Here is a 23886-nt window from a genome sequence, read left to right on the forward strand (position 1 = left end):
GCTCCAGGAAAGCTGGGGAGGGACTTGGGACAAGGGCAGGGAGGGAGAGGACAAGGGGGAAGGGATTAAAACTGGAAGAGGGAGATGGAGGTGAGACATGAGGAGGGAATTCTTTGCTGTGAGGGTGGTGAGAGCCTGGCCCAGGTTGCCCAGGGAAGCTGTGGCTGCCCCATCCCTGGCAGTGTTGAAGGGCAGGTTGGATGGGGCTTGGAGCAACCTGGGCTGGTGGGAGGTGTCCCTGCCCATGCAGGGGGTGTAGAACTGGATGATATTTAAGGTCCCTTCCAACCCAAACCAGCCTGGGATACTGTTATCCATGCAGAGAAGTTGGAACTCGATGATCTTTAAGGTCATCCATCCTTCCAACCCAACCCATTCCATGATGCTATTTTAGCAAAATGAGTCTGTTTTCCAGCTGTGGGTGCAGATTGTGATCTGGAACAGTCACAGCCAAAACACTCGGGGCTGCAAGAACCAAACCACGGGTTTGCACTTCAATGGAGAAATCCCTCTTTATTTTCCAAACCTGGCATTTAACAGCTCATGGAATCAACATGCCAACCCAACCCAGGGAATTTACCATGGGAATCTCTCATTTTTGGGCTGATTTTATCCAACCCTGAAGCATCTGCTGTTACACCTCTCCTGCTCCTACACACCCTTGTGTTTCTCCAGCTGCTGTATGCATCCCCATTCCCTCGCCTGGCTCCTTGTCCTTAATTTCCCTATTTTTCCTGGGTTATTATTTTTGGGAAGCTTGCAGCTCCTGAGGTGAAGGCTCCTGTTGAGCAATCCTGACACCTGAGAGCTGATGCTGTATCTGTTACAACATCATTTATTTGCTTTCTGGATGTTGCCAGCCCCGACAAACCCAGACCAGGAGGGGGGGAGAGAGAGGAAATCTGAGCACTTCTTTGCTGCTGCCCGGGCATTTTTTAGATTGTTAAATTAATGCACAGAAAAACAGGTTTGGTTTCCTTGTTTCTGGGTTTTGGGAATCCCACTGGGAGGAGATTTGATCCAGAAAGATGCCAGATAGGTTGTAAATGCACTGCTCGGCTTGAGTATCAAGGGTGGGATTTGCAAAAACAACAAAGACCAGAATTAACCATGAAATGAGCTCTGGAACTTTTGCCTTTGAGGGAATAATTCTCTTAGGTGGGTCTTAGGGGTTCAAGGCTGGTGTTGTGGGGACTTTGATGCTTTCCCAGGATGCTGCTTGGTCACTAGATCTTGTTTTCCTTCCCTCTCCCAGCTGTATCCCTCCCTTTGGGGTCCATCCCTGTGGCTCCTGCTCATCCCTCCAGAAGCTTTCCAAGGTGACACTGGCTCTGCTGAGCTCAGATGGATCCAACCTGTCACCATTGCAGGCTTGGGGTAAATACCAAATCATGCAAGAGCTCATGCTGAAAGCTTTCCCAGGACCCGTGCAGGTTCCCAAAGCCCAGGGAGGATTTCCCTCGTGAATCACATTTAAACCAGTGTCGGGGTTTTGGGGAAGAAGGAAAAATGAGGAAAGGGGGGCGGATTTTCAGAAGCAGAAACGGGGAAAAGGTGAGGGGAGAAGTGAAGGTGCAGAAGTAGAGGGAGGGAAGGGAGTATTGGGGTGTCCCACTTACCCATAGAGGTCGGTGGTGATGTGAGTGCCCAGCACACACAGGGCCTGGATGCGGTTCCCGTGCTGCAGCCGGAGTGTGCGGTCCCCTGCCATGTCCCCTGGCCTGTCCCCACGCAGCCCAGACACCTCAAGGATGGGCATGCACCCTCTTCCCCACCTGCTCTGGGTGCCACTGAGCTCCCCCACCAGCATCCAGCTGCTTCTCCTTCCTCCCTGGCACGTCTCCCTTCTCAACTGGCTCCTCTGCAAAGTTCGGGATGACAACTTTGCAGCCTCCACCCGGGGCTGAAGGGAGGGGGCGGTTGGATTGGACCCTCTAAAGCCCCAGGAAAATGATCTCCAGGGGGAGGGAAGGGATAGAGAGGGAGGGGGAGCTGGCCCAAAGCCCACCCACCTCCCAGCCCTATGCAAGGAGCTCCCCCAGCTGTTCCCAACTCCTGTCCCTCCAGCATCTGACCCCAAACAGGGACAAGCAGCCCAACAAGGAGGTGATTTTTTTCCAGGTTTCAGCTGGTGTTTGAATCCTTAGGGTATCCCCTCTTTTATTTATTTGCTCTTGCTGCTCTGAGGAAGAAGAAATACAATTTCCTACCCCTTAGGCTAGAGCAGGACACTCCTTTTTTCTTCTTTTTTTTTTAACCCTGCTTATTTTCAGAGGGAGTAAGTTGCCAGTGTGGGCAAATCAGAGGTGGTTTTGAACAGTCAACCCAGCAGAGCAATTGCTGCCCATGTAGACATTTGCATTATTTATTAACATCAAGCTAAATATTCATTGAAAAACCCAAACTTCTGCCCCAGATTTTGGAAGCCACAAGCAATTAGTGAGGAGCAGAAACCTTCAGGTTGATGTTTTCATTTTTAATATCCCTTTCAGACTTCTGTTTTTTTGTGTTCTCTTTTCTCCCTGGCTGAGGTGTAGGAAAGAAGCTCAAATCTAGTTTCCCATATCAAGTAGATCCTTGTTGGGTGGGTTGTTTTTTTTTTTGGCCATAACCTGAGCAAATGTGAGTGAGGCCTTTGTGTTGCTGAGCAAACACTTGGGAACACCAACCCCCTTCCACATAAAACAGGGTAGTTTTGCTGCTTTTCTGCATAAGCAAAAATAATATTTGTGACAATGGGGATATTTTTTTAAAGGCTGTAGAAGTTCTCCCAGAGGAATATAATAAAACCTAACCCACTTTTTAAACTCAGACTGTGCTTTTCCTAGAACATGGTGGCCAGGCTGGCACCACTGTGGTGCAAAACATGCTGGGGGCTTGGGTTAAGTGACCCCCAGTTGAGACACCCTAGGAGCTGATCTGCTCCCAGCTGGAAAATGTTCCTCCTGAGAAGCATCGTGATTTATCTATTTAACCCCTTTCTGTTTAAACCACCAGTAGTAAGAAATACTGGTGAAAGAGGAACTAGGAGGAGCAGTAATTTTAAAAAGAAAAAAAAGCTCCCAAAACTGTATTCTGTTTGCACATCAGGCTCTGTTCTCCAGCACTATATAGGACTGATTTCTCCTCTTTTTACCCCAAGGCAGAGCCAGCAGCTGGCAGGGCATGGGCTGGGATGGCCTTACCTCCCTGGAACCTGTGGGCTCAGGAAATAGAGGTGTAAACCTCTTCAGTTTGGAGGAAAATGAGCAAAAAGCAATTTTTTCCCCACCTTTTTAATTCCTCCAATCTTGCACCTGTTGACTTAGTATTTCATTTGTCAGTGAGGAAAACACATGCTATTGAAATCCTCCTTTTCTTCAAAAAAAAAGACCTCACCAAACCCAATCCCAAATCCCTACAGAAAAGACCCCAGGGTCACCACATCACTTGTGTTTTTTAAAATCATGCAGAGCTGGTCATGGGTTTGGTTTATCCATCTAAATATAAATGTGTTTATATCCCCTCTGGTCCAGCTGGCCTGATGGTGCTGACGTGGGTAAAAGCCCCCAGCACTTGCCAGGCAGAAGGAGACCTGTGGACCCTTGGGAGCAAGTGCCCTCAGCAAAGATGGGATTGAAACCCTGGGGGCCCTGGGTTGGTTTTTTGGATGGTCCTGTTTTTTTTGGGTGGTCCTGGCTGCCAAAGGGCTGGTAGAGCCCATTTCCCCATCACTGCACTGGTTCCTGTCTTTGTGGCATTGGTGTGGAACAAGGTTAAGGTCTTTGCAAGCTTCCTGGAATTTTGGACACCAGGTTTGGTCTTTGCTGGCTGTGTGGAGTCTTTCAAAGCTTCTTAGAGTCTTTGCAAGGCTTCTGGGGTCTCTCAAAAGCTTATTGTACTCTTTCCAAACCTTCTGGGTTCTTTGCAAGCTTCCTAGAGACTTTGCAAACCTTGGAGGTTCTTTACAAGCCATGCAGGTTCTTTGTAAAGTTTCTGGGGTATTTGCAAACCTGGGGAGGTCTTTGCAGAGTTGCCACAGCAATGGTTGCAGCAAGGAAAATGTTAAATCCTTCCTGGGGAGGCTTTGGCAAAGCCCCCACCACTTGCAATGTCTCCATTTGGGGAGGAATTGGGCAATTGCACCCAAGAGGCACCCAAGACATCTTCCCCATACCTGTGTCTGGTGCTGAGGGCAGTACAAGGACTTACCTGTCCCCGTTGCATGAGAGGTGGCCATCTCCTGTGGCCTTTCAGTATCTGAAGGAGGTTCAGGAAAGCCAGGGAGGGACTTTTGACAAGGGATCAGAGTGAGAGGATGAGGGGTGTCATGGTTTTAAGTTGGAAAAGGGGAGATTTAGGTTACATGTTAGGGGGAAATTCTTTAGTGTGAGGGTGGTGAGACACTGGAACAGGCTACTCAGGGAAGTTGTAACTGCCCTATCCCTGGAAGTGCTCAAAGGCAGGTTGGATCAAGCTGGTCTGGTGGGAGGTGTCCCTGCCCATGCAGAGGGTTGGAACTAGATGATCTTCAAGGTCCCTTCTAGCCCAAGCCAGTTTGGGACTCTACAATAACACAATTCTATGAATTCCCCCCAGTTATTAAATAAAATTTGATTTCTCCTGCAAGAATGGGCTGTTTTTTTCAGGGTGCAGAAGTGCTATTTGCCATGTGGGCTGAGCTCTGGGTTACCAGGTGGCAGATCAGAGGTGGTAAACCATCCCAGGACACGTGTAGATAGACATGTGCACACGTATGTAGATGTCTGGGGGTTTGTGGCTACAGTCAAATCTGATCAGAGGAGTTCTTTGTTTTCTTATTTAAAATCAGATCTGCCAGGTCAGAAGCTGCTCTGTATAAACTTCCCTGCCACTGATGGATCTCTGCCTGCCCTAGTTTCCAGGACCTGGGAAGAGATCCCAACACTGGAGCTTCCAAACAACTCCAGGGAGCTGATTGCTGAGGCTTTTCACGTGTGCATCATCCAGCACCTCCTGCCCAAGGAGGCCAAGCCGGTGGGTGCAAGGGGGTTTTAAGCTCCTTGGCTGCTTGGTGAGGGGTCTTGGGGTGGTTTGGTGACTCTCTTTCTGCACGTGCCTTAGTGCAAAGAGTGGGAGGGGAAATGTTCCCCCCGCTGAGTCCTTTCAAGCTGACCTTTTGCATTTAGGAGGTGCAAACAGGTGCCTGTCCCAGTCGAGCCACGAGGCAACTGCCTATTCCTGCCCATTCCTGCCCTTTATTTTGGAAGAGACAGGCAGCTTCGAGGAGGTGAAACCAACCCACTGGCAAGATGAAGGAGCTTGGGTGAAGCTGAGTCTACCCTGTAGCTTTATTGCTCTCCCTGGGGGAGGCATCCAGCACGCCCCAGCCAGGGTGATATTTATAGGGCAGCAATTTTAATGCAAAGCTGGGGGAGAGCGTGGGCAGGGCAAGCACAGGGGTATGTGCTTGGCTCCAGCCTCAGGGGGGAAAAGCAGTTTTATGGGATGCTTTGCTCTTGGATTCCCAGGTAGGAAATCTCCCAGCAGGCAGACACCTTCATTTTGAGGACAGGAAAGGATGGAGGGGGATTTTTGGTGCTTTCTCACCCAGGAGGAGGAGATGGTTGTAAAGCCAGCTCTGACAAGTCCTGGCCCCGGATGTTTTACCAGGTTTGGGACCAACCTCTCTTAGTTTTACTGGCTTGAAAAACATTTTTTTACTGGGCCAAACCAACCTGCTGCCCTTCTTTCCTGGCTTCCAAGTGGGATGGGGAGGGCAGGTCCCTGGGAGGGGACTTGATGCCTGTCTGGGATGCTCCTGCCAGGCTGTTCCAGCTATGCGCCTAAAGAAAATAAACCTTCATGCAAACTGGAGCGGGACTTGATAACTGGTTCCATGCCTTGCCCTGTTGCAAGTAATTAGGCTGACATGGCTCTTAAAAGTTCCTGCCTGCAATTACACATGCAGAGTAATAAATAAGGTGTAATTAGCAGCTTAGGGAGATTATCAGACTTTCCTTGATGGAGTGGCGGCGCAGGACGGGAGAGAAGAAACGCCCTGGGGAAGTCTGGGCTAATAGTGGGGTTCTTGGAGGAGCACTGGCAGAGGGTCAGGTCTTGCTCCATCATGGCTAGAAACAGGCTGAAATTGGGGGAAAAGACGAGGTGAGCCCCAAAAAAACAAGGTTCACTTGATCTGCTGGAGAGGTGGGATCCCATCTGTCGTGTCCCAGGGATCTTAAGAGCAACAAGGTGTTATTAGGAAGAAACACTCAGCTCTGAATGGGCTGGATGGCTTAAAATTGTCATTCTCCCTGTGCACGGGCATGTCAGTGCTAATAGCAGGTGGAGGAGGAAGAAAAGCTGAGTGTAGGTACCACCCAACCAAGACGAGGTGTTTTGGGCTTGAGTGAGCATCCACAGTGACCGTGGTGGCTCAGAATGTGCTGTGACTAAACGTGCTGAGAAAAAACCCAAACCCAAAATGAAGATGAGGTTTCAGCCCTGTGCCTCCATCTCTTCTGGAGGAGCATGATCCTGTGGGAGTTTGGAGAAGCAGATGCTCTCCAACCCTCTGTTGAAGCCCTCGTGTTTGCTGGGAGCCTGAAACCACCGTTCTCCACCTCCCTCCAGATTATAGACCTTACCAGCCTGACCCTGTGGGGATTAAGGTGTGTTCCCTGTCCAGCACAGGGCTCAAACCAGCTGAGCAGGATACAGTCCTAAAATCACAGCAGGCAGCAAGCTCAGCACCATGCCCAGTCTAAACCAGCGTGACCAGCAGCTGCTAGTGGGAATTCCAACTCTTTGGTAGATATGCTGCCATGGCCAGACTCTTCCCTGGAGGATGCAGTGAGCTCCTTGCCCACCATGCTGGCTTTGCTTTGCCCCAGCTTAAAGGGTTTTAGGGGGTGCATGAAGGCTTGTGATCCCCCAGAAGGGCTGAAGAACCAACAAACCCCACAAGTCCATGAGCATCAGGAGTTTGGCTGGGTTTCAGGAAATGGAATTTTATCTAAAAATCTCAAGCAAGGTGAGGTCCTGGAGAAGCTGGAAGTGCCGCTAGCGTTCCCCACTGGAGCATCCTAGCTGTGCCAGCAGGGTCCCAGGATCTTATTAAAGCTGTGCTCACATACAAGACATGGTGCTGCTGGGTTTTTCCTGCTGCAATTAAAGTTGGAAGGAGCCCTTTAATGTAGCCTGGCTGGGAGATGTTTACAGCAGCTGGTTTGATCTAGCAGGAGAAGGCGTATACAGATCACTGCTCCTCCAGCTGAGGACATGCAGCTCAGTGCAGTGGTGGGGATGGGTCCTCCTAGTTCCTCTGAGCTTGCTTTGACCTTTTTGATTCACAAGGGGTCCTGCTGCTGGCCAGCCTGGGTTACTGCTGGCTCCAGCCCTCTCCTGCCCATTGCATCTCTAATGACCCATGGGAATGGGGACCGCATCGCCCTGTCCCCTTCACTATGAGAATGAACCTTGCCGCAGCAGGGCTGTTGGTGTGCTCTCCATCCCTGTGCTGCCTTTTCCCTCCATCTTAACTGCTGCCTCCATCCCCAAGCATGCTGGAGACCTCCTTCCCACCATCAGGTGACACTTCAGGAGGCACTTCTTGAGGCATTTTGGGATATGCTCTGTTTTTTTTTGGGGGGGATGGAGGTCGACGGTTGGATGTTGTGCTCTTAGAGGTCTTTTCCAACCATGACAAATCTGTGATTCTGTGGTTCAGCACAATTTATCTCATCCTGTTTCCATCTTTGCAGGCAGGTGAAGCCTCCTGTGGTGGCCTGGAGAGAACTGGCTACATCCAGCAGACAACATCTCCCAGTGATGGGGATGTTTCTCATGGGAGCTTTGCTGCACGCCCCAAAAACCCCAATTCTCCTGAAACACAAAGTCCAAGCAAAACACTGAGGAGTTTTAATTTCCACTGAAAGCCTCTTGTTGTTTTGTTGTTGTTGTTTGGGTTTTTTTTCCCCTTCCCTGCCTGCCAAATAACCAGTTTTCCCTGCACTTGTTTCTGCTCGTCGCTCTCCTGGGGAGTTGTTATGATGGGAAGGACTGACCTGAACAAACATTTCCCTGTGTCAGGCTTTATTCGGGCATTGCCCTAATGGGGTAGCTGAGGCTGTGAGTCACCTGCAGAGAGGCTAGATGGAAAATTTGGGTTGTTTTAAGGGAAATGCTTTATTTAATGATACCATGTATTGTAATAACCCTAAACAACCAGGTTGTGCAGCAGGAGGAATGAAACGTTTAATACATTAAGCTTTGGAGTCCTTACATGAAGCTCTAAGGGAATGAAAAGGTGAGAATAAGCCCCAGAAGAGCTTGCTGCTGAGCATCCCGGGGCAGGGCTGGGTGTCAACCACCCCATCCTGCCCCTCTGCCCCATGTCCCCTCCCCAGAGCCTCCCGTTTTGCCCAGGGGCTGCCTTATCACCTCCATCTCCCCAAGTGGGGCGGCAGCTTGTTGGGTGGTGGAGGTGGAGACGCAGGGTCCCCTGCCTGAACCCCGTCATCGAGGGAAGGAGGAGTTAAAATTCCCCTGCCTTTTAATCCAGTCGTGCTGGTTTACCTACAAAGGCAGGCAGTAGCTTCCTTCACATTCTTGCTGCATTCCCCAGCACATCATGCCCCAACGTCATGTCGTGCAGATGTCCACCAGCCGCGCCAGCTACGCTGTCTGCGTGTTGGGTACCGAGGTCTTCCTCGACACGCGCCGGTAAGACTTTGGGCTTGGGGCATCCCCATCCTTTTCTAGAATGGTCATGGGTTTTTGGGGGAGCCCAACGGTGGGTTTTGCTCTTAGTTTGGATAAATAGGTGCTCGGGGGTCAAAATTAGAGCACATTTTGAGCCCATGTTCTGAGTTCATCCAAGGGCTTCGAGCACTTGGTGCAGTTTTGGGTATCGCAGTATAGGAAGGACATGGAGGTGCTGGAGAGGGTGCAGAGAAGGGCAGCTGGGCTGATGAGGGGTCTGGAGAACAGGTCTTATGAGGAGAAGCTAAGGGAGCTGGGGCTGCTCAGCCTGGAGAAGGCTGAGGGGAGACCTCATTGCTCTTTACAACTACCTGAAAGGAGGGTGTAGTGAGACAGGTGTTGGCCTCTTCTCCCTAGTGACTAGTGATAGGGCAAGAGGAAATGGGGTCAAATTGTGCCAGGGGAGATTCAGATTGGATATTAGGAAAAATTTCTTCACAGAAAGAGTGGTGAGGCCTTGGAACAGGCTGTCCAGGGAGGTGGTGGAGGCACCATCCCTGGAGGTGGGTCAAACAATGGGTAGACATAGTGCTTCAGGAAATGGTTTAGTGGTCACAGAGTGTAGGGCTGATGGTTGGACTTAATGCTCCTGAAGGTCTTTTCCAACCTGAATGATTCTATGATTCTAAGTTCCTTTGGTGCACGAGGGACACGTCCCACTGGGTCTGTCTTAGAGGATGATGTCCTGTGGGGAGCTGCACCCAAAGGAGGGACGTCTTGCAAACGGGAGGCGTCAAAGCGTAGCCGAGCCGTGACGATTTGCAGGCAAGGCCCAAGCACACCCCGGCTGAGCGGGATCTATTTCTGGCTGTGAAAACATTGGGCAAGAGCAATTCAAGACAAGCAACTTGGCTAAAATGGGGTAAAGAATAAAATGTGTGGCTCAGGCAGAAAAAATTCTACCAGAAGGATTTTCATGGGTGATTTCATGAAGAGTTTTTTTTTTTCTTTTCCCTAACGTGCATTCTGGGGGTTGCTTTATTGGCCAGATGTGTGGCTGTGTTTACCCTGCTGTCACCTTGTCATTATTCAATAAATCATGTTTATCATGATAGAGGCTACAGGAACAAGCCAGTCGGCATCGCATCTGGGGCAATTATTGAGGTTGTGTGTTGGAGCTGGGCCAGGAGGTGCCATTGTCCCCCCAGAAAGGCTTCAGATGGAGAGAAAGTCATCTTCTTTTTTTCCCTCCACCTATATAAAACCTATTATTTGCATTTATTTTTTTTTCCTGGTTTTGAACTCAAAGCAAGCCTAGCTTCATTTAAACACAAGGCCTAAGCCCCAAAAAGGGCTGATTTGGCTTCTCAGTAGCAAAATCTGAGCTCTGGTCCAACCCAGCAGAGAGTGGATGTTCTTCCAAGTAAGAAAAAAATGGGATAATTTTGTTCCTGGAGAGCAGGTGATGAATGGGTCAAACTTTGACTCGTGGTTTGGTCTGTTTGGGGGCAGAAAATGGAGCAGGATGGGGATTCAGTGGTGGTGCTGAGATGTGAGGGCTGTAAAATGTTGTTTGGGCAACATGTAAAATGATGTTTGGGCAAACAGACCCAAACCTGGAGGAGCCGTGGCGTGCGACAGCGCGCGGGTGGATTTACGATGTCGGGCGCTGTTAAATAAAAGGGGTGACAAGTGAGATGAGGCTTTAATCTCCGCTTACAAGCTGCTGCAGGCACCAGGGGTACTATGCCAAGAGCAACACCAGGAACAAATCTCTCCCGTGGGTTGTTTTATTATTTTATGTTTTCTTGCTGTTCACATTGACCACTCTGGCCCTTTTTGCATGCGGCCAGGGAGGCTGGTTCCTGATGGCAGACAGGTTGGAGCACTCGTGCTCCTGGGATGGAGGTGCTGGGGCTGTAATGAGCAGGTAGGCAGCACTTCAAAGGCAAGGGATGTCATGGAGGTGGGGTGTGGGTTCTCCATGCTCAGATTCAGGCTCCACTCCAGTTTGGGCATCTCTCAGATCAGGGGATGGTACAACAATAAGCATCTCCCCGGGTGGTTGGCATCAAACATTGCCCTGGTTCTTTGTTGGGGTTTTGTCATTGGATGCTGAAATTTTGGGGGTTTTCTTGTTGTTGTGGAGGGAGGTTGGATGCCCAAACTTCAGTGATTCCCAGTATAAGCTTAACCACAGGCAGACGTGCTGGAGCTCCAGTGAGAGCTCTGCTTGCTCAACATCACCACAGAGATAATACACATAAAATTCAGACAATGAATTTCATCACCCAGAGATGGTTTCTGAGTCCTTTCCACCCAGTTAAAGCTGGATTTTAATTCCGGGTTCATGCATTTGGCTCCACAGAGGAGAACAGGAGGGACAGCTTGGTCACTAACCTTCTCTGTTTCAGATCAACCCCCAAAGATGCCACGTCATTTGATGTCTATGCCACCTCTGCAGTTACAGTCCACATGATCCACAACCCCACCACCAGACCCATGATTAACTCCAGGTGGCCCCTGGAGCCTGATATTGAGATTGTAGTGACCATCGATGTCACCAGCACAACAGTCAATGACAATAAGGTGAGTTGCTTTTTTATGCACCAAAACTGGAAAGTGGAGTCAAATTTTCCAGGAATGAAGGGAAGATGATGGGCCTGCTGAAGCATTTCTAGGTAGTGCTGACATGGGGCTCATTTCCACGGAGAAAACTCAAATGTAAAAAGAATTGTGTAATCATGATGTACGAAAAATGAAACCAAGAAGGAGAAGGAGATCACATGTTGTGTCCTAAAGATGAGGTAGGAGTGATTGCAAAAGCTGGTGGCAGAAGCTCCATGCCAGGCAGCAAAAATACTCCCAACTTTTCATGTTGAAGCAGGCAGGAATGGTTCAGCTGAATTATGATGAGCCCTCCACAAGCTACTTGTGTAGCATTGATTGGTCACGTCAATGAGTGAGAAAACCTACTCACCATGACAGGACTTGGGTCATGATCTGGTGATGTCTTTGCAGGTTAAGATTTCATACTATGGACGGGAAGACAATGAGCTCTCAGTGGCTTGGTTGTATCTCACCTGTGTAGGTAGGTGTTCCACCAAAGCTTGTTTGAAGCCAGCCAACCCTTTTTGATGCCAACATCTAGTTGGGTCCATGGGATGGGAGTTAAGTGGGGGGCGCGGGCCCGTCTGATGTGCAATGAAGGTTTGGGTGTTGACTGATGCTGACAAGCAAGAGGGAAATAATTAAAATGTTATTATGCTGCCTTATATGGTGCAAAAAAGACACAGGCTGGGCCATGTCCCCACCCAAAGCACACACACCAAGTCTTCTCTTCTGCTTGCCAAGACCATTGCGTTGGCAGAAGATGATCCAAAGGAGATAATCTCACCCAGCTTTGGCCAATGTACCCCTCCTCAACCTCTGTTGCAGTTAGGGGAGAGGAAGAGGCACCAAAGTGTAGTTGTCTGACCTATTTTAGAAGTTTAGGATGAGATGAATCATACCCTTGAAATGCCTGCTTTCCTCTGCTGACTACAAAGGGAGTCTAGACAACCAGTCTAGAGCCTTCCACTTGGATGGATTAATTACCCTAAATTTAGGATTTTTCAAAGTGTTCACATGGAAGTCGGACCTGTGTCCTTAACTTATGCATATGCCTCCCAAAATTGGACCTGTAGAGGCTGATGGTTTCCCACGTCCCATGACTGGATGGGGCTCCACTGGAGCCATCTGGGGCCACCACTTTCCATGAGGCTTTTGCCTTACAAATGCTCTTCGCTTGCTGAGATTTAAAGCTTCATTTCCAGCTTCTCCAAGTCCTCCTCTCTGCATCAAGAAGGACCATCTCTGCTTCAGTGCCTGTGTTTTCCACATGTGACATATCCCATTTGGAGGAGTTTCTGTATTAAGATAGTTTTAATGAAGGTTTAGGCAGGTTTTAGATGAGCTTGGTGGGGAAGTTCAGCTTGATTGCAGCAGAGGCAGAGATTTGGGCCAAGAAAAGCTCTTTAAGGGAAAATCCTTCTCAAATGTTGCACCAAGCCTAGTAATTATTTATATGTCCACTCAACCAAGGACACATGTTTTGGCTTTACAAAAGACCCTTGAACTTGGTGAAGGCACAAAATATGCCATGAAGTGGGTGCATCCCTGCTGGGGAAACCAAAACAGAAGATAGCTGGAGACCAAAGTGGGGAAGCCATGAAGAAGCCATCAGGTTGGCTTTTCCATCAGTGTTTCATTGGAGATGTTGGGTCTGGAGCAGCTTCAGGGTGTGAAGGTGGGGTCAGTGTTGGGTGACTCATGCTGAGGACAAGCCGAAGGTGCCACCAAGAGCTTGTTCCCCTGCCAGGTGCCATCCTGCTCTCTTGATGTTTCAGACATATCCCTGGACGTGGACTTGAACCGGAATGGCAGAGTGAACAGCAAAGGGAAGGACAAGGTAAGGAGACACTTCGCTGTAGGCAACGTACAGGGGGTCCAGGCAGGGTGCAGCCATTTGCTGTCTCTTCCCTGAGGAACCCCCAGGATGGAGAGGGACTTGGGTGGGATCTGAATTCAAGAAAACAAGCTGGCAAATTCTCAGCCTACTAAATGAGGAGGAAAACACGTTCTTATTCCATGCCAAACTCTCCTGCCTCTCCAGTCCAACCCCAAGGATCATACAGGAGAAAAATACTCTGCTGTCTTGTCTTGCCTGGCTTTGGATTCCTTTTTGGACGTGGGACATGCCACCAAATGAGTCATTTGCAGGCTTTGCATACAGCAAGAGACTTACCCCCTTGGCAACAAATTTGCACATACCCAAGCACTTACACCCAGGTAATTAGCTGCAGCCTGATCAGCAGCCCAAGTTGTACATCAAAATGAGGTGTGTTTCTAGAAACAGCCTAATGTTGTCCAGGTGAGGCCTGGCAGATACTTTCTGGCTTGTTAGAAGAGAAGATCTGTCTGAAATAGACTCTGCTGGCCCTGCTAGAAGCTGGTTAGGAAATGTGGTGGCTTGAAAGGATCACTGCTCTGGCCCCACCAGCCTTTATTCTGCAATTATAGAATTGTAGAATGGTTGAGGTTGGAAAGAACATTAAAGCTCATCAGGATCCAACCCCTTGCTATGAGTAGGGACACCTTCCAATAGACGAGGCTGCACAAGACCTCAGCTTTGTGGGTTGTCCTCCAAGCGTGGCCGTGGTGGTGGATTTTTTCCAGAGACTGGCATGGGGGAAACGTTTCTCTCCTCACCTTTGGGTGTTTCTCCTCCAGGCCAGGTGGACATGGGGTCCAGATGGGCAAGGTGCCGTGTTGCTGGTCAACTGTGACCGGGACAGCCCTGGAGCAGGGGACACAGATGGTGAGGAGGTGGGCATAAGGACCACTGCAGGTAAGGTCCCATCTGCAGCCTGAGAGGACCCAAAAGATCTCATGGGGGCTGTTTCCTACTTGCAACACCCCCATCCCCTCTCTCCGTGTCTCCTTTCTCCATCTTCTCCCCACCACAGACCTTCAGGACATGTCTGTCATGCTGCTGAGGACTCAGGGTCCCAATGCCATCTTTGCTGACTACCAGGTGGTCCTGCACGTCCCCGAGTCGGACGCTGACAAAGTGCGGGTTTTCCACGCTATCCGTGAGTATTCCTTCCAGCCTTCCCAGATATCCATGCATGACCCCAAGGTGGGTGAACCCTCATTTTGCAGTTCACCATGGCTAAATGCTGGACACCTGGAAATGTATCCCCAAAGCCCTTCTTCTATTCTAGAAGATGGAGTTACCCTTTCCCCCTTGATTGTTCCCGTAGAGAAAAAGGCTTTTCTCAGTGGGGTTGTTGACATTTTGGAATTCCCATGGGCTGGAAAACCCCTGCATGGTTCCTGGCACCATTTTGGTGTGGACAAGGACCCGGCCTCCAAAGCAGCCCATCTCATTGGGCAGTACATTTTGCCTTTGCACACCCCAGGAGCTGGATCCCCTGCAGCTCCCCTGCTGAAAATCAGGTCAGGGAGCCCAAGCATATCATTAGATGCTTAACTGAAGCCACGCACCTTGAAAGGATTGGACCTGAGGGTACAGAGTCCTCTTTGTATGGGGAAGATCAAGTGTGTTCCCCAGAGGAGAGGACACACGCCCATTCCTCTGCAAACCACACTGGCATCAGCCACCTCCTTGCTGGTGCCTCCTTCCAGCCTGGTGGACAGGTTGGTCATCTGGTCTTGGGTTGGGTTTTTTCGGTGTTTCTCCAGGGAGTGACTCACAGCCCCGCTACAAACCCGTCTTGGGGCCAGACAAGTTCTCCTACGTGCTGGACCACGTTGGCAGTGGAGAAAACACCTTCTATGTTGAAGGGTTGGCTTTCCCCGATGCTGGCTTCTCTGGGTTGGTTTCCTTCAGTGCCAGCTTGCTGGAGGTCACCCATAAGGTATGTGGGGTTGGTTCCGTTCCCCTGCAGTGTCCTCCAGCCTTGAGAGTTTTCAATCAACCCCCCCTGCTGTTTTCACCCCTGGCAGAACTCACTGGGCACCCCCATTTTCACGGACACGGTGGTTTTCCGCGTGGCTCCCTGGATAATGACACCCAACACCCAGCTGCCTTTGGAGGTGTTTGTTTGCAGGTAGTGAAACCCTGCCTGGAATTCTGTGACCAATTCTGGAGCCCCCAACACAAGAAGGTCGTGGGAGTCCAGAGGAGGCCACAGAGATGATCCAAGGGCTGGAGCAGCTCTGCTCTGGAGACAGGCTGGGAGAGTTGGGGTGTTCAGCCTGGAGAAGTGAAGGCTCCAGGGAGACCTTAGAGCAGCTTCCAGTGCCCGAAGGGGCTCCAGGAAAGCTGGGGAGGGACTTGGGACAAGGGCAGGGAGGGATGGGATGAGGGGAAATGGATTAAAACTGGAAGAGATTTAGGTTGGACACAAGGAGGAAATTCTTTGTTTGAGGGTGGTGAGAGCCTGGCCCAGGTTGCCCAGGGAAGCTGTGGCTGCCCCATCCCTAGCAGTGTGGAAGGGCAGGTTGGATGAGGCTTGGGGCAACCTGGTGTGGTGGGAGGTGTCCCTGCCCATGCAGGGGGTTGGATCTAGATGATCTTTAAGGTCCCTTCCAATCCAAACCATTCCTTAATTCTCCAAGGTAGGAGGGACATCAACCCATCTCTCTCCTGCCCTGGGGGACTCTAAAAGGAGGAGTTTTTGAGCCTTCTTTGCTATGTAGCAGCCATAGGGTGAGCCAGGCTGTACTGGAGGCATTGTTTGGGTAAGGAAGCTGCTGGCATCTCTGCATCTATTGCAACCCCAAGGAGAAAGGCTGGAGGACCCTCTCTAGGGTCTAACCCAATGCAGGACTATCACCCAGCACACTTAGGAATGGGCTGCACAGTTGGGGTTTGTGGTGGGAGCTTCTTGTGATCCCTCCTTGCAGCCTTCTCTCCTTTCTCTCCCTCCAGCATCAAGAAGGGCCCAGATCCCAACAAAGTCTTTCTGGAAGGTCTCCAGGTCCTGCTGAGGAAAGCCAACTGCAAGCTGACCATCTGCTCGGAGATGGAAACCCGGAGTGACCGCTGGATCCAGGTCATCAAACAATGCTTGTAACCCATGGCTCTTCTGGGGCATGGAGGGTGTCACCCCCACTGCTGGCACCCTGGGAGGGACTAGTGGAGTTGCTGGGGGAAGCACCCAGATGTTAAGAGATGAACCAGGCAATGGGGACATGCTGCTGGTGGTGGCAGCCAACACAGACAGGGATGTTGTCCAGGGACCTGGGTGTTGTAAGAGTGACCCAATAGGTCATTGCAAGAGGGGACCCCATTACAAGTGGGACCTCATGGGACATTGCAAGAGGGTCCCCACTGCAGGAAGGACCCTACAGGACATTGCAAATGGGGACTTCATTGCAAGAGGGGCCCCTATGGGATGTTGCAAGAGGGGTCTCCATTGCAAGTGGGACCCCATGGGTCTTTGCAAGAAGGTCTTCACTGCAAGAGGGACCCCACAGAGCATGGCCAGAACATGCTGTGTGCATTGTGCTCCCTACACTGTGCCCAAACCCTGCTGGCCCTGCCCGTTGTGACCAGGGGGTGACCTGTGCTTCCCCAGGGGTGACCCATGCTGGGTGGGGTGTCCCCCCCCTGGAGAGCAAGGCAGCTGCCTCCCTGGGGGTTAAAGGACATAGCCAGGCTTTGTCAGGTGTGTCCCATTTCCTGCTCCACCCTCACCACACACCTCACCGAGATAGTTAGTATCATCTTGCCAGGAGCCTTTCCTCCTCTTCCTCTTCCTCCAACAGGATGAGCTGGAGTTTGGCTACGTGGAAGCACCACACAAGAGCTTCCCTGTTGTCTTCGACTCTCCCAGGAACAGAGGCTTGAAGGATTTTGCTTTTAAAAAGATCCTGGTGCGTTGTTGTGTTATCCATCTTTTTTTTTTCCTCTCCAATATTCCCTCACCCCTAGGAGGCCCTCATCACCTCTCCCCTCTTTCCCCAGGGCCCTGATTTTGGCTACGTGACCCGTGAACCCCCTGGGAAAGAAGTCACCAGCCTGGACTCCTTTGGCAACCTGGACGTCAGCCCCCCGGTCACGGTGCGCGGGAAGGAGTATCCCCTGGGCCGCATCCTGATCGGCAGCCCCCTGCCTTGGTGAGGGTGTGGGATGTAGGGCAGCACCAAAAATCCTCACAGGAGAAAGGATTGCACTCTTCAGAGTGGAAACCTGGGACTGATTGGCATCAAAATGAGAATCTGGGGATGGTTCCCATCAAATCAAAAGGTCACGGACATGATCCCAGGGCTGGAGCAGCTCTGCTCTGAAGACAGGCTGGGAGAGTTGGGGTGTTCAGCCTGGAGAAGAGAAGGCTCCAGGGAGACCTTAGAGCAGCTTCCAGTGCCTGAAGGGGCTCCAGGAAAGCTGGGGAGGGACTTGGAACAAGGGCAGGGAGGGATGGGAATGAGGGGGAATGGATTAAAACTGGAAGAGGGGAGATTGAGATTGGACATGAGGAGGAAATTCTTCCCTGTGGGGATGGTGAGAGCCTGGCCCAGGTTGCCCAGGGAAGCTGTGGCTGCCCCATCCCTGGGGGTGTTGAAGGGCAGGTTGGATGGGGCTTGGAGCAGCCTGGGCTGGTGGGAGGTGTCCCTGCCCATGCAGGGGGTTGGATCTAGATGATCTTTAACGACCCTTCCAACCGAAACCATTGTATGAAATCCCAGATTTAAGAAGCAAACCACATTATTATTCCCTCATCCCTGACAAATCCCTTCCTATTATTACCCTTTCCCAAACCACTGGTGCTTTTGCTCCAATCCTTACATCACTGTAAGCATCTAGGGGCATTTTTTTTCTCCCCCTTCCTATTAAAAGGAAAAACAGGGGAATCCAGGAAAGGGTAAAATCCTAAATAACTGGAAATTGTTCTGCTCTGGGCAGGCAGTGCTAGGCAGCCCCACGGGAACAACAGGGCCTTGCAAAATCCTCCACAAAGGAGGTGGTTTTTGTTGTTGTTTGTTTTTTTTTCCCCCTGGAAAAATAACACAGGGACCAAATGCAGATGGAGTTTGATCCAGGAGAACAAATGAGATGCTGTCACCTCAGGCCTGCTACAAGCCAGGGGCTTTGCTTTGGTTATGGCCATGACTAAATGGCATTTTCCCAGCCTCGCCAGGACCGTAATTATCCCTAATGATCTGAAGTTTAATTAATGTTTTCCTGCTGCTGTCTGCCCAAGAAAACTTCACCCCTGTGCAAAGTGCTATGTAAGGAGAGCTTTAGGATTCACAGGGATGAGGGAAATTAAACCCAGAGGTGCCTGAGGAGAATGGAAGATGGAATCCATAGATGCCTAGAGATGCATAGGGTCTAAATGTGTATATTATATTAATGTATTAATAGGTAATACAGAGATATATCCATAATATATTAATGTACCATATAGATATAGCAGTAATGATTTTAAGCTGGAAGAGGGGAGATTTAGGTTGGACATTAGAGGGAAATCCTTCACTATGAGGGTGGTGAGACCCTGGCCCAGGTTGCCCAGAGAAGCTGTGGCTGCCCCATCCCTGGCAGTGTTGAAGGGCAGGTTGGATGGGGCTTGGAGCAGCCTGGTCTAGTGCCCATGGCATTCCCTGCACATGTTAGGGAGGTTGGAACCTTTAAGTTCCCTTCCAACCTCAACGTTCTGTGATTCTATATATTAACAGTTAAAAATATATATTAATATCTATCTATAGTATATTAATATATCATAGAATCACAGAATCGTTTGGGTTGGAAAGATCATCCAGTTCCAACCCCCTGCATGGGCAGGGACACCTCCCACCAGCCCGGGTTGCACAAGCCCCATCCAGCCTGGCCTTGAACACCTCCAGGAATGGGGCTTCTCAAGCTCCCTGGACAACCTGTTCCAGCACCTTCCTACCCTCACGGTGAAGAATTTCTTCCTGATGTCCAACCTAAATCTTCCCTCTTTCAGTTGAAAACCATCACCCTTTGTCCTATCACTGCCCTCTCTGGTAAGAAGTCCCTCCCCAGCTTTCCTGGAGCCCCTTCAGGCACTGGAAGCTGCTCTAAGGTCTCCCTGGAGCCTTCTCTTCTCCAGGCTGAACACCCCAACTCTCCCAGCTTTCATAGCAGAGCTGCTCCAGCCCTGGGATCATCTTCATGGCCCTTCTCTGGACCCTCTCCAACAGCTCTGTCTTTCCTGTGATGAGGGCTCCAGAGCTGTGTAAATATATATATATATGTATATATAAAAATAATGCCTAGACTATTTCCAGGCTCTTCCCAGTGTTCCTCATTAAAATGGGATGTGCTGATGCACCTTCCCCCCTCAGCATGACATTTAGGGGGCAGGATGGGGGCAAATCTTGCAGAGGGGTGCAATGGTGACCTTCTTCCTCCTCCTCCTCCCTCTGCTTCCCAGGGCCCCCGGTCGACGGATGTCGAAGGCAGTCCGGGATTTTCTTTACGCCCAGAAGGTCCAGGCGCCGGTGGAGGTTTACTCGGAGTGGTTGGCTGTGGGCCACGTGGATGAATTCCTCACCTTCGTCCCAGCTGCTGACAGGAAGGTACCTGTCCCTGGGCCTGTCCCTGAGCCTGTCCCTGGGCCTGTCCCCAGAGCTGTCCCTGCTCCTCCATGGGGTGACTTCTACAGCTGGAGGAAAAAAACAAACCCAGAACCCTCCCCCCATCCCCTCCTTTTTTTGCAATCTCTCCTCCTCCCTAGTGCATCTGGGGGATGCACCTTCTTTTGGGGTGGCTTCCCTGGAATATGGTGAGTCCCTGGATTGTGTCCCGGCCGTGGTGGCATCTCCTGTACCCTGTGACATGAGGGGCGGGGTTTGGGGTCAGCGCAGCATCTCTCAGCAGGACAGTGGGATAAAATATCCCAGTGACAGCAAAGTGTGAGCCCTGGGCTTTCCCTTGCAGGGTTTCCGGCTCCTCTTGGCCAGTCCCAGCGCCTGCTACCAGCTCTTCAAGGAGAAGCAGAGGCAGGGCCATGGTGAAGCCTCACAGCTCGTTGGTAAGGGCATCGCTGTGGCATGGTGAGGACCACTGGTGTCCCTTCCGGTGTCCCTTACTGCTCTGGTCCCCGTGCAGGGCTGAAGGGCACTGAGAGGAGAAGCATTGATGAGATCCTGGCGGATGAGTCGCTGAGGAAGGACAACAGGCATGTGCAGGTGGGTCTTTGCACTCATGGATTTAGGTGGATTCGCTCTCCTCGCTTGCACATGGGTGATTTCTCGCTGGGGGAGCATTTTTAGAGGTCCTGGGGAGAAGAGTAAGAAACTGAGGTGTGAGTTACACTGTGCAGTGTGAAAGCAGGTGGGCAAGAGGGGCAGCCATGAAGTGGCCAGGCACCCTTGGGTGCTGGGAGGTGACAGCAGAGGTGTCAAGACTGAAGGGGAGAGGCTGACTGGGTTGGTGTTGGGTTCAGGAGGTTGCTCAGAGGGATGGGATGAGGTGCAATGGGGAGTGGATGATGATCTGGGCAGGTTGCAATGGAGCAGGTGAGGATCTGGACAGGATGAAAGAGGTCCCATGGGTCTGTGCATGGGTTGTGGGGGTCTGGGGTGGCAATTCCAGGTCCTCCCTCCCTGCAGCGCTGCATCGACTGGAACCGTGACCTCCTGAAGCAGGAGCTGGGCCTGAGTGAGCCAGACATCATTGATATCCCCCAGCTCTTCATCTTAAGTGGTTCCCGTGCAGAAGCCCTCTTCCCAGACATGGTGAGACCCCCCAGCACCTCCTCCCCTCCCACCCCTCTTTTTCCTTCCACACCTGATGCAAACACACCTTCTGGGGTGGGGGGCAGGTGGAAAACCCTGACTTTTGGTTTGGCTGCAGGTGAACATGCTGGTGCTGGGCAGACACTTGGGCATCCCCAAGCCCTTTGGACCAGAGGTGGGTGGGCAGTGCTGCCTGGAGGCGCGGGTACGGGAGCTGCTGGAGCCCCTGGGCCTCACCTGCACCTTCATTGATGACTACTTCTCCTACCACGTCCTCTGTGGGGAGGTCCACTGTGGCACCAACGTCCTGCGGAAACCCTTTGCCTTCAAGTGGTGGCACATGGTGCCTTGAAGGACCTGGGGGAAGGGCTCAGGTCCTGCCAGCTAGAGGATGAAGGTGCATTTGATGCATCAGAAGGTGCATATGATGGGGCTAAAACCATCAGGAGATGCATCAAAATGAAGGGTTTTGCTAATAAAGCTGCATGAACACTCAGGGCACAGCTCTTCCCCACCTCCTGCCCTTTCTTCCTCAGCGCTGGAGTTGAACATGTTTGAAACCATTTGGGTTTTTTTTTAAGGAGATGTTTTTGTTTCTGGTGGTTTTATGGGATGGGGACAACCTTGGTGGGTGGAGGATGGACATGGAAGCATCTTGAGGAGTGTGGTGCCTGCAAGGAGGCTGTGTTGGGGGTTTGAGGCTCCATCCCACTGCAAAAGGGTCTTACATCCCAGGTGTGTAGTTAATAAACTCCCTCCAGAATTCCCTCAATCAGCCAAAAAGCCCCTTTCCCTTGGAGACACTGGCTCTCTGCGCCAGCCCAGCATGGAGACAGGGCCTTTTCCACCATCCCCAGTGAAATAAAACCTTTCATTTCCCCCTTGCAGCTGCCCCTTCTCTGCCTCTTTTCCTGGCAACCCAAGTGTGGCATTTCCTGTCCCAACCTGGCACCCCTGCCCATCTCTCCTGCCAACAGGAACTGAAACCAGTTCCCTGTTCTGGGTATCACTCTCTGCAACCCCAGGAGATATTCTGGGGCTTAAACCCACTTCTTTTGGGGCATTTTTCTTTCCTCCCACTGTTTTTTTGAGGTGTAAAAGCACAGCTACACCCCCAGCAAAGTGCCGGGGTTTGCGAGCGCTGCTGGAGAACCCAGGCAGATGTTCCCCAAAAGGCTCACAAATCCTTCCTGGCACCCCTTTTTTAACCATAAAGAGGATTTTCAACCCCAGAAATCCACTTCTTCCCCATGGTTATGGCTCAGCTGAGTTTCCCCAGTCCTGAGGAGTGATATTAAAATTCCAGTGGTGCACACCCCCCAGGGAGTGGGTGGGGGGAACAGCTGCATCCACAAAGGACTCTCCCACGCCCAGACAAGGATTTTAATTAAAACAAAGACCACTGAATTCACAGCAGGGTCTGTTGTCCCCACCACAGGTGACACACCAACCCCCTGAACCCGTGCAGCACCCGAGGGCTGGGGAAAATACCCATTTTTGCACCTTCAACTCCCCCTGTTAGAAGAATTAAAGCCAGTTTTTCCAGCTGGACAAAGAAAACCCTCGAGGAGGATGAAATAAAACCTCTCAGAGCCTGGTGCTGGCACATCCCCAGCTCAGCTCTGGTGTCACTGAATATTTTACAGCGTGGGTTTAAGGGTGGCTGGTCACATCAGCCTCTCTTTGTGCTAAGAGAGGGGGGGAGGAAACCATCCAAACCACCCTGGAAAGAAAAACAACAAGAACAAAACACCCTCGTGGGTGTCTTAGGGTGCTTCCCTTCCCCATCCCTGCTCCAGCACCGGGAAGCACGGCTGGTCACCCTGTGCAACCAGCCCTGGAGGCTGAGAGCCTGGAGGTGGGATTAAGCCAGGCTTTGATTAATCCCCTCCCAGCAACCAGACTTTATAAATCCCCTGGTGCCACCCCTTGCAGCACCCAAGGGTGCCCCAGGGGCTGGCCCAGCATGGCCCAGCAGCGCCGCGTCCCGCTCTCCACCCAGCGTCCCACCAGCACCGTCTGCGTCCTGGGCACTGAGCTCTCCCTGGATGTCTGTGGGTAAGGCCGAGGGGTGGGGGAGGAAATCCCACATCCTCCTGCTTTTTTTGCTTTTTATCCCCTTAATCAACCTGATAAAAAGGGTGGGGCAGATGCTGCGGCTTTTGGGGATGCTTTTCCCAAGGGATTCGGAACCCTGGGATGCTGCGGCTGAGGACTCACCTCTCCAAGGGGAATTTTTGGGTGCATAAAGCTTTCAGTGTTGTTCCAGGGTTGAGGTTCACATCCAGTCCAGGAGCTGCTGTGTCTTCCTGCAAAAAATGCAAATATTTCCTTGTTTCGGGGGAATGTGGAGGGCGAAACTGCCGGGGAGTCACCTCCTGGCACTGGGTGGCTCAGCCTCCCTGCTGGCCCCGACCCAACTTCAAGTGCTTTTCTACAGCAGGTTTTGCTTTTTGCTTCCTGAAAACCCCAGCTTCAGCAGCTGCTTTTTTGGGGGGGAAGGGAGGTTGCGTGTGCTATTTTCCTTAAAGCACCCAAACCCACCTCTGCTGAGACCATCGCACTCCCTCCTGTCGGCCCCAGGGTGGGATTTTTCCCTCCACCCTGGGGTTGGATCCGTGTTTCCCTCCTTGCAGGGCAGCATTTTTGCTCCCTGGCCTGTGGCTCGTGGCCTCTTGCACCACAGAGGAGTGTGGCAAGTTGCAGCCTGCCCAAACACAGCAGCTTTTCCACTCTTGAGGGGTAACAACCGGTCAGGGTTCACTGTGAGGGTGGTGAGAGCCTGGCCCAGGTTGCCCAGGGAAGCTGTGGCTGCCCCATCCCTGGCAGTGTTGAAGGGCAGGTTGGATGGGGCTTGGAGCAACCTGGGCTGGTGGGAGGTGTCCCTGCCCATGCAGGGGGGTTGGATCTAGATGGTCTTTAAGGCCCCTTCCAACCCAAACCATTCTGTGATTCTGCAAAATGCAAACATTTGGGGGGGGGGGGGGAAAAACGCCCTTGGGCGCT

General features: G+C 51.4%; 3 protein-coding genes across 3 annotated transcripts in view; 2 read left to right on the plus strand and 1 right to left on the minus strand.

The window, feature by feature from the left end:
• The window catches only part of PADI2 (peptidyl arginine deiminase, type II), a 14663-nt gene extending 12952 nt beyond the window's left edge, over nucleotides 1-1711 (minus strand). Inside the window, exon 1 of the mRNA XM_009995786.1 lies at nucleotides 1620-1711. Coding sequence (XP_009994088.1) covers nucleotides 1620-1711 — 92 coding nt within the window. The remainder of the gene's footprint in view (nucleotides 1-1619) is intronic.
• A 6882-nt stretch (nucleotides 1712-8593) lies between these two features.
• On the plus strand, nucleotides 8594-21232 carry LOC104387060 (protein-arginine deiminase type-1-like). Its single transcript, XM_009995748.1, has 16 exons — nucleotides 8594-8685; nucleotides 11079-11253; nucleotides 11686-11755; nucleotides 13053-13114; nucleotides 13936-14053; nucleotides 14172-14297; nucleotides 14911-15086; nucleotides 15175-15278; nucleotides 16103-16226; nucleotides 16942-17049; nucleotides 17141-17292; nucleotides 19575-19719; nucleotides 20081-20174; nucleotides 20252-20331; nucleotides 20755-20880; nucleotides 20999-21232. Exons 1-16 carry the CDS (start codon nucleotides 8594-8596, stop codon nucleotides 21230-21232), a joined length of 1986 nt encoding a protein of 661 aa, XP_009994050.1.
• A 1614-nt stretch (nucleotides 21233-22846) lies between these two features.
• LOC104387095 (protein-arginine deiminase type-1-like) overlaps nucleotides 22847-23886 on the plus strand; it is a 7772-nt gene continuing 6732 nt past the window's right edge. Inside the window, exon 1 of the mRNA XM_009995787.1 lies at nucleotides 22847-22938. Within this exon, the coding sequence (XP_009994089.1) occupies nucleotides 22847-22938 (92 nt within the window). The remainder of the gene's footprint in view (nucleotides 22939-23886) is intronic.

This window comes from Chaetura pelagica, unplaced genomic scaffold, assembly GCF_000747805.2.
Source record: "Chaetura pelagica isolate M959 unplaced genomic scaffold, ChaPel_1.0 scaffold234, whole genome shotgun sequence".
Lineage (NCBI taxonomy): Eukaryota > Metazoa > Chordata > Aves > Apodiformes > Apodidae > Chaetura > Chaetura pelagica.